Raw genomic sequence first — 10,288 nt, 5'->3', positions numbered from 1 at the left:
GTTTGCAGAATGTGCAAAAAACTTACATTTAAATGGGACGTCAAAATACATGCAATGTCATACATGACATGTATCTTCAGATTGCTCTCTGGTTGAACAGCAGAAAGAAGCTGCTGTATCATGAATACTGGATATCCGAGCCTACATAAACAAAACAATAGTTATAAGGCTTCACACAGTTCTTCAGTCCTAAAGTATTTGAAGTCTTCACAAAATTGTTGGTTTGTTTCCTCTATTCAGGCAGATTAATTACACTGATCAAATGTTTTAAATTCATTTTGGGTACTGTAGTCATTCACTTGGAAAATATTAACGGAAAAAGGAAGTATCTAAACCACTAAACCACATGGAATTTGTGAATGGAATGGAAATGTTACTAAGTATAAATGGTTTACCTTTCTCCATGGTGCATGTCGAGGAATTTCAAGGGGACGCTGTGCCGACATACAGCTCCGAATACGCCTGTCACATCAAGCTTTTCTTGCCTTCGACCTTGATCTGACAGAACTTCCAGCCTGGAAGTTGTTGCAGTCCTGAAAAACATGAAGGGATGATGCTGTTATAACATTATGGTACATCGTATCATCTATGACATACATCTAATAGCTTTTATACTTCCTTATCAATGAATCTCTAATGCCACACACGCCTCTTGAATTAAAAGGGAAGAATCTGAATCCTGAAGACTGTGTGGATTATCAGTAGAGATTCTGGACCTTGAAGAGAATGTTTAGCTATACTAGTGGTTTATTGGGGTTTACTGTGGAAAAACTCTCCTTTAGCTGCCCAACCGTGGGTGACAGCAATTCTTCCAGGAGAGATTGGTGTTTGAGTAGAGCAAGAGGTCGAGCACAGTAAAGAACAATGATGATGATGATAATTACTTCTGACTGCTGAATAATAGTAGCAGTATACTAACAGTGTGAGTGGATTAAATCAATCTCTGATGGACTAAATAACCCAGTTAGTGCAAATGCTAATATACTGAGTTGATAGTCATTGAACATGTTCCCATTTTGGGGGTTGGAGCTAAGTAATGCAATCAATGTGCTGGTGTTGATGGCTAAAGCATATGACTACATCTCAAACTACTCATCACCTCATCAGGCTTACTATCCTCGGAATAAGTAGACATGAATTCCTTCACATCATCTTCGGGCAGGAAGTAACGGCTTTGGTGAAGAGGGCCGGCTGAACTCCTGCCTGAAGACCGTTTCCTCACAAGGCCAAAATTGGCATCGAGTGAGACGATCATCTCCCCTTCATCCTACATAGAAAATATACAAGTGCAGAAAAAGGGTCTAACTGTACTGATAAATGAGAAAAGTGTATTGCTGCATGGAGACTACATAAGAAGTTTCTTTTTTAAGCATATACGCTAGTTCACTTGCAAGAATTGTCAGTACAAAGCAATACATACAAATGTATATATATTATATATAAACCGTCTTAGGATTGAATACATGACAAGACTGTTACAAGCAAAGTTCTGAAATGGCAGCTGGGATATGCAACTATATTACCTTTGGGCATGTAGGACAAACAGTTCCATCATCAAGTTCTGCACACAGGTGAAGCAGAGTTCTCTTTTTGTACAAGTGATGGTGGAACTCTGCCACTGACTGCCCAATCAATGCCCTGTACAGGATATCAACCTAAACACAAAGGACAGGAAACATCTATCAGCTTGCAATGGTGCAGTACCCAGTACAAAATACCCTCTTGCCCACTTGCTTGAGGAAGGTAACTACAGTAGATGGCAACCAAGTTTCATCGCATGGTTTGCTACTGAGCTACCTGTTTTTTTTAAAATCATTATGGGCACTTATTTTCCACTGGTTATGCAACTACAATGTACATGTTGAAAGCTGCAGATGTCATTTATAGAAATCAAAGGCTTTAAATGGAGCAACCTAAAATGTTGCTGACCAACCTATGTTTTACAACCAGTTGCCCACAATGCAATGAGTATAAATGGTACTTTAAAAGGTACTTTAAACACTGAAAACAGACTCACTGAAGTTTATATTCAGAGTGACATCCTGTCTACTAGTATATAGCTCCCTCATAGGCTGGTTTGGAACAACTCAATCATAACATCCACTGTTCTAGTGTTCATCACTGACCAAATGTTCCTCATTGTTTCAGTGTGTCTCAGTGCAAAACCAATATTAAATACATTTGTACCTCGTATTTGGAAAGACCGCTCCTCCACCTCACAGCATTACAAAACCCTTTGACAGACACTTGGCACTCAAGTGTCAATGCTGTCAGCCACTCTAGCAGGTCTGTGGAGAATGCTGTTTCGGGACGATCTGCAGTGGCTGCCCAAAGACCAAAGCGGAGTAGGGTGCATGCATCTGCTTCGTGGTCGCATACAAATATGCGCCAATAACAGACACGACCTGGAATAAAATCAGATTCCCGTGTTGTACAGCTTTCTTCTCTTACTTAACCTCAATATATATGTACTGCAGATATTTTAACTATACAGTTTTTTTAGTAAATTTTACCATAATGCTGTTGTTGAAATGTTTACCCATAATATTCATACATCCAAGTCAACGGACTGCTTTATCTGTTTACTTAGCTATAGGTTGACAAGTCACAATATTTTTTTGGCTAGTTTATTCCCCAAGAGTATTTTTTGGTTCCCAGGCTATGCGAGCCAGAGCTGAAATTTGGTCTAAGATTTTTTTTCCACCAAAAACATACTATAGGGGGAAGAAAGTTAAAAAAATACAGGTAGCTCTGTGGTCCAGAAGGACCCCAAGCAGGGCTGTCTCTAGATCCAGGACCAGTCCCTCCTTTCCCAGATGGGAATGGACCTTTCCGGTCGAACACCGTAAGCCCCGCCCCCTGTTCTATTTCGAGCACCTTGGTCCAAAACAGCGCGGGAAGTGCCGCTGCCAGAATGTCGGTTTTGTCGCCCAACGTTAGGGTCGAGTTTTCAACAGCAAAAAACTCTCTCCATGGCCCAAAAAAAGGGTTACGCTATCTTTGTTGAAGTATGCACCCGGAGAGTAAAACTTATTTGAGGAGGGGACAGGGTTAGATTTAGTGAGAGCAAAATGTTTTTGCTCATTACATACATGTATTATGTGAATGCAGGATGTGCCGCAAAACATCACACAGTAGGCGGATTTCAAGCCAGGAAAAAAAACAAAATGAGAAAAAAAATGCTTGGGTGGTCACGGGGAAGGGCGCAACTTATAAAGGGCTTTGTGATACAAGTATAAACATACACATGCAAACATGGACATACATGTAAACAATAATGAGGGCTTCATAAGCAAATATAACATTGACAAAACGTATTTGGTTAACGTGAAATTGCCTCCCAGTGTACAAAATACTTTTTTGAACCAGGTTGCCCGGTGGGCAAAAATTAGGTTGCACATCAGAATTTTAGGTTGCCCAACCTATAAGTGGGGGACTCGACGTGTTCGATCAGGAAAGGTCCATTGCTTGCTTCAAATTACTGAAAATGTTTGATGTGGCATTTCAGACTGATCCCATAGTTTCCCGAGTGGCTGATCATGCCATTGACCCACCCCTGGTCCTGAGTGTGATTGACAAAGAGCTGGAGACAGCGCCCTGAACCCTATGTATCACGGGGGATGGTTAGGGTATAGAATTTTCTTCTTACACAACCAGTAAGGTTCTCACCTGCTTACGTTTCAATGTCTATCAGACACCTTCCTCAGAGCTTCTGACTGGAGTTCTGCAACTCGCTGCTATTTATCGCCAAAGTAGGTGGCAAAGTAGGTTGTGTAAGAAGAAAATTCTATACCCTAAATATCTTCCAACCAACATTTACGGAAAATGGGGGATGGTTGTCTGATATATGTACATGATGTACAAGATTTTAAGTCCTTTTTTTCTCTATTCTGCAAGGTGCAGGTAACTTTTAACATCATTAATGTAGATGGGAAATTGCACATGTTTCTACCAACAATTGATAACTGACTGTCTAATTACATAGATACATTATTTCAATATTTCAGAGTATTTTAGTACAGTGTTTTTATGGAGGCAAATGGCTCCAAAAGATATCATATGATAATATAAACCATCAAGTGGGTATCCATGGTGCTGATATGAAATCTGATATAGTTGTAAGTTAAGAAGATTAAAGTTAAGAAGTGCAATGCAGTCACCTGAACTGTTGAAGACTTTGAAGGTCTTTAAAGTTCTACTTGGACAGTCTTGGTGGTCTTGTCTTTCAAGAATGGTGCTCTCAAGGTTGCCCAGTAGAAATGGTTCATAATGATCCTCCTGAGAAAATGAACATAATAACTGGGTTAGATTATAACATTGGTGGACAGTTTTGATAGCCTGGGTACCATCCCCAGTAGTATATTCGTAAACTCTATAACTGGGTCTGGACTTGCACACATATGTAGCGTCTGGAGTCTAAATATTCGTTCAGATTTTGAACGAGCGCGCTGATTGGTCCTACTCGTCTAAGCCCTTTTTTGGGTGTGTACATATTAGGTAAGGGCTGTTCGGATGTCCGAACGGCGACGTTAGCGTCCGTTCGAACGTCCGAACGCCTTATCATCAACATGTCCGACGGCGAACCGAACGCTAAAGCGCACATGATATAGCCGTAGTCAGTCTTTCCGCGATAAATCATCAACATGGCTGACGCACAAGCCGCTCAGCTCACGGAGGTTGATGTTGACCTTGCAATCACGTCCGTTTTGGACGATTTAGACGGAATATCGTCGCTCAAAAATGAGCAAAAAGATGCATTGAATAATTTCGTTCGTGATGTTTTGGGCGTCCTACCGGTAAAAAAAAGAACGCACCGAAAAGGAACACTCGCGCGAAGATCTGTGTTTACAAAACAACAAACATCACTTGAATAATGCAGGTGCGCCATTGGCCGTCGCCTCTGAGGCTCAGCCAATCAAATGAAGCCCCGCTGCTCGGGCTAGCTCATTACGTGACGTCATGACCAATCGTTTTATATGTGTGCAAGTCCAGACCCAGTTATAGAGTTTGCGAATATACTACTGGGGATGGTTAGCCAGGCTACAGTTTTGATAGAATACCCTTATAAATCTATATGAATAGATTCAATCAGATACCATCAGATACTGGCAGATCAAAATAACAGAATTATGACATTGACAACCAAGGCTCAAAATACTTCTGTTAAACACTGGGTTAGGTAGCATTCTAAAATACGTGCACCTGTCAAAGGTGTGGATCACAAGTTATATTTGTGGCAACAATCCTATTCGTATTTCTTATTTGACACTTCATAGGTGGTAATAATATAGCTAAACAAACTGCCTTCTAATTTATATGTTAGATATCCAGTAAATATATAGGTACCTCTGCATTTACTCAGCCATTTGTAAATTGTTGGTACATGTACAATGTTTTCAAGACCAGTATGTGACTGATTATCATATACAATGTAACATGTCATGATTAGAAGTTCTAGGAACAGTACATACCAGCCATTGTTCTGGGTAGTGAGCTGGTGACAGGTGGTGCCGTACTATTACGCAACAATCTGTGCAATATGTTACAGTGGGCCCACAGTCATTACACTTTATCGGACAGGACTCCTCCATTCCACAAAAACTGCAAATGTAGCATGGGGCTGCCAGTTGGGTAGCAGTTTCCAAGAGCTGATCCCTGACTTCTGCCCACTTTGCCAGCTCCCTTTCTTTGGATACTTGGTATCTGGAGGGCTGCTGTGGAGCACTTGTGCTGGAGGGTTCTGGATCCGGAGGATAATCTGGAGGGGGTAGAGGCATGGATGTGCCTGGGGTCTCAGATTGGCTGTCATCAGTACTGTTAGTACTGCCTGGCATCTCACTGTACCCATATACACGAGGTCCATCGAGATAATGTCTTATGCACGGGATTCTCGGTCTTTTTGGTCTGCTACAGAATACACCGGTAGTCTTTTTTTTCCTCCCCATGTCTGTCAAAAATAAAGTTACAAGAATTAAACCACATTAGCATTGAAATACATTAGCACTTGAATGGAATACATTGTATTTGGCTAATATCCAATAATATCCACTATTCTATAGTCTACTATTGTTTCTCTTGATACAGATGCACTAACATATACAGCAACAGCCTAGAAATTATAATTATTATGCATAATAATCTTGTAAACATGTCCTACAAACATCTTTTCCCACTGTTCTTGTGTTACTAGAATGAATATAAAAAAATATGAAGCAGAATAACCAAATCTAGATCTGGATTGTGAGTGAGTGAGTGAGTGAGTGAGTGAGTGAGTGAGTGAGTGAGTGAGTGAGTGAGTGAGTGAGTGAGTGAGTGAGTGAGTGAGTGAGTGAGTGAGTGAGTGAGTGAGTGAGTGAGTGATTGAGTGAGTGTTTGCTTTGAACTCAATCCAGTTTAACGTCTGTTGTTCTCCATGTTCAGAGGGTTAGATATGCTTGCGCACTGAACCTTGTTGCTTTAATCAATCATCAATAAAATGATATCAGGAAGAACCAGTTTCCCATTCCATTGCGCCCATGGGGGTACAATCTCCCTAGTTGCATAATGCAGAAAGGTACAGTACCATGTTGATGTTAAACAGCTTGTTTTTCTGTGCTTTTTTTTAATATGAGGTGTTTGGGCTTATCATGCTCAGCATGAATCCAATTGACTAACTATGGGGCAAATCTGACAATAAATAGAGAATGAAATGTTTGTGTTCTTTTTAACATGAAACATGTGGTTTGTAACATTACAGTGGCAATGCTATGCTGTCTGTCAATAAAAAAAGAGATACAACCCCTTCTTCAATCTATTATATGTTACTGGGCCCAGGGTGCACAGGTAGTGTGGCCGGAGGGGGGGTGGGTGGCTGTGTCCTGAAAAAGTGTCTGACAAAACAAAACAAAACATCTACAATATTTCGGTGCAATGGTGAGGGGCCGTACTAGTAATATCCTTACATCTGGGAGTCAGAGTAGCCTAATTGTACTGGGCCAACCCCGACTGGAAGGTGTTGACTGTAGGTTGTTTTTTGTCATCAAAGAATGTAACGTTACAATTAAACCACAGAAACACATAAATTCTGGGACCTAAGAATTTTTACCCCCAATTAGACAAAACTGGTGAACGCCTAGAAAACCTAAACTGGCCTCATCCTGGCCTTAATAGGTTAAGGTACCCTTTTTTACGCTCTTGATACATTATCTATGCAATTATGAATAGGATTATGTCTTTTTTTGATTTATGGAAAAAGCTAGTGACGGCTATCACCTGGTAACGTGCCACCATGCATGTGCATATCACTCACTATATAGCCTCCACTGGATATTTGATATCTTGAAAAAACTCGCAAATACTGCGTGTTTCCTAATTCCTAAATGCACGGGTAATGTATTTAAAGCGTTAAAAGGGTTTAAACCTATGTACACCGCTTTAAATTACGCTCGGATATGCGTCCCTGGTTGACTCTAGTAGGCAAAACCGCCCCCCTCCCACCCACAAAACAACGTATCTCCATGTGCTACTGTATATATATGGCTCTTCTAGCCATGAAACTAATACAATTACAGTCTTGAGCTGTATTAAATAAGGATTTAGGTATTTAACGTTACGTATTTACCTTAGAGATTTTGGCAGCAAATTTTGCTGGCTTCCTTCCGTCGAAATTACCACGCCGCCATGAAGCCGCTTGGTGCGGTGACCCGATCCCGTGAGGCTTCGCGGCTCCTGCGGTCTCAGCGATCTGCCTTAGTTTTGGTGCGATTTTGTCGTTAAGCGCGTAGGCTGGGCCATAAGACTACGATGCTTAGTCGACAAACTCGACTAAGCAGTGGTCCTGCTTAGCGATTGTAATCGTCTAAGCGTGTCAGAACCGCCTGCACCCTTGAACTCTCATATTCTGGTTACTAATGCACGTAAAGAATTACTCACAGCAAAGCAAGTTTGGGAGAACAGAGCTACTAGATCCAGCTACAAAAATTTAACTGAAGCCCAAAAACACTTGGATGATGCCTACGCAAAGGCTGAAGCAGAAGTCATCCAAGAAAAGATAGATCGCATCGCTCATCTTCATGTCACGAAACAACATGATGCTGCCTGGAAAACTATCAACGAACTAACTGGTCGGAAATCCAAACCAACAGTCAAATTAAAGGGGGGTTCTCCTGAAGAGAGGAAAGACAACTGGCTTGCACACTTCAAATCCCTCCTGGGTTCATCTACGAGGACTCCATCTGCAAAGCAACTTAAGATGTCACCCGTTGTGGAAGATCTGGACATAGTAACAGATGCCTTCACCCCAAGTGAACTTGAGTTGATTCTGAGATCTCTGCATGACAACAAATCCCCAGGGTTAGATAATATACCTGCCATCATTTGGAAAGACCCAGTTTTCAAGGACCTTCTTTTGTATTTGTGTAACCAAACCTTTATGTATCATAGACCACCATCATCCTGGTTAAAAGGAGGAATTGTTCCCATTCCCAAAAAAGGCGACCTAACATCTGCCTCCAACTATAGAGGGATTACACTTACTCCTATTGCTGCAAAAATATACAACAAACTTTTACTTAATCGCCTAACCCCTGTAATAGACCCTGTTCTTAGGAGGAACCAAAATGGTTTTAGAAAAGGGAGGTCAACAATTTCACAGATTCTTGCAATACGGCGAATAATTGAAGAGTTGAAGAGATGTAATAGGGATTTTGTATTGCTGTTTGTCGATTTCCGTAAGGCGTTCGATTCCATCGATAGAGATGTGATGTTTGAAATTCTAGCAATGTACGGTATTCCATATTGTTTTATACAAGCAATTAAGGCCCTGTATAGAGATACTATAGCCTCAGTGATCACACCTGACGGTGAGACTAGTTCATTTGAGATAGTTACTGGAGTTCTCCAGGGTGATACTTTAGCACCATATTTATTTATCATTGTACTTGATTATGTATTACGAATATCGCTAGACGTAAATGAAGACAAGGGCATAGAAATCCAACCGCGCAGGAGTCGAAGGCACCCTGCCCAATATCTCACTGATTTGGACTTTGCAGACGACCTTGCGCTGGTTGCTGAACTGATTAAAAATGCAGAAACATTGCTTCAATCCCTAGAAGAAGCTGCATCCCTTGTGGGGCTTTTTTGTAATGAATCAAAAACTGAATACATCAGTAACATTTCTGGACCATTAGAACTGAGATCATTGTCTGGGGCACTCATTACAAAAGTAGAAAACTTTAAATACCTTGGTTCCTTCATTATGTGCCCAAGGAAAGATTTTGAAACTAGAAAAGCCCTAGCATGGGAAGCATGCAACAAATTGGATAAGATCTGGAAGTCTAATATCCCTAACAAATTGAAAGTCCAAGTTTTTCTTACCCTTGTAGAACCGATACTGCTTTATGGTGCAGAAAGTTGGACACTTACCTGTCAGCTTCAAAAACGATTGGACGGGACTTATACAAAACTCTTGCGGAGGGCACAGAATATATCTTGGAGGCAACATGCCACTCTCGAAAAAATTTATGGAGGACTCCCAAGACTGTCTCAAAAACTCACCCACCGTCGAGTTATGTTCGCTGGACATTGTCTCCGAGCCAAGCAAGAAATTGTTTCATCTGTACTCATGTGGAAACCACGTGGACGAGTGCACTCCAGAAGTTTGACATTCACCGATACCTTAGTTAGAGACACTGGAATCGACTTTGATGACTTAGAAAATGTAATGCTTGATAGGGCTGTATGGAAAGAAATCTGCATTAGCTTAGTCCCGGCTGTTAGCCGATAGATGATGATGATGATGATAAAGTCATTAAAGATGGCCAATATTTCCAATGTGATTTTTCTTAATATAATATGTGAGTAAGGATGTGAAATTTTGTGGGAAAGACTGTAGTAACAGATCATGCTCTAACTCACTCCACAAGTTCTGAAGGGCAGACAGTACTATTAGATCTTGCCATAGGAACACATGCTTAAATACACTATTTCAACACCTCATGAAAGTACTTGCCCATACTCCAATCTCAAAAATTTTTCTGCACCAGGTAGCAACAAGGGTCTGATTCCCACAAATAGAAAGGAAACAGGGGGTTGACCATCTCAAATTCCCGCCACAGCTGATGATAGTAAAAAAACCTCAACTTTGACCTACATTTTCCATGGTATCCATCCGCCTGGCCAGACAAGACCTAACCACTCACATCTCTCACTACGCCCACTAAACTGGTGAAATAAACAAAACTTGACCAATGTAGGAAAGTTTAGACCCTACCTGTGCCTTCCAGCCCAAAAATCTCCAAAATGGACC

The 10,288-nt window shown here is 41.0% G+C and overlaps 1 protein-coding gene across 1 annotated transcript; it reads right to left on the bottom strand.

Annotated features, from left to right (window-relative positions):
- Nucleotides 1-32: 32 nt before the first annotated feature.
- Nucleotides 33-7,700, bottom strand: LOC109473271. The gene is made up of 8 exons (XM_019773147.1): nucleotides 7,601-7,700; nucleotides 5,472-5,947; nucleotides 4,161-4,278; nucleotides 2,188-2,405; nucleotides 1,524-1,655; nucleotides 1,100-1,267; nucleotides 396-533; nucleotides 33-141 (listed from the first exon to the last, which is right to left on the bottom strand). Exons 2-7 carry the CDS (start codon nucleotides 5,943-5,945, stop codon nucleotides 471-473), a joined length of 1,173 nt encoding a protein of 390 aa, XP_019628706.1. The 5' UTR covers nucleotides 5,946-5,947; nucleotides 7,601-7,700; the 3' UTR covers nucleotides 33-141; nucleotides 396-470.
- Between the last annotated feature and the right edge of the window lie 2,588 nt (nucleotides 7,701-10,288).

The sequence above is a fragment of the Branchiostoma belcheri genome, unplaced genomic scaffold (genome assembly GCF_001625305.1).
Source record: "Branchiostoma belcheri isolate BF01 breed outbred unplaced genomic scaffold, Haploidv18h27 scaffold299, whole genome shotgun sequence".
In the NCBI taxonomy this organism is placed as follows: Eukaryota; Metazoa; Chordata; class Leptocardii; order Amphioxiformes; family Branchiostomatidae; genus Branchiostoma; species Branchiostoma belcheri.
The sequence above is the reverse complement of the archived record's forward strand: the minus strand, read 5'-3'. Positions and strand labels throughout refer to the sequence as shown.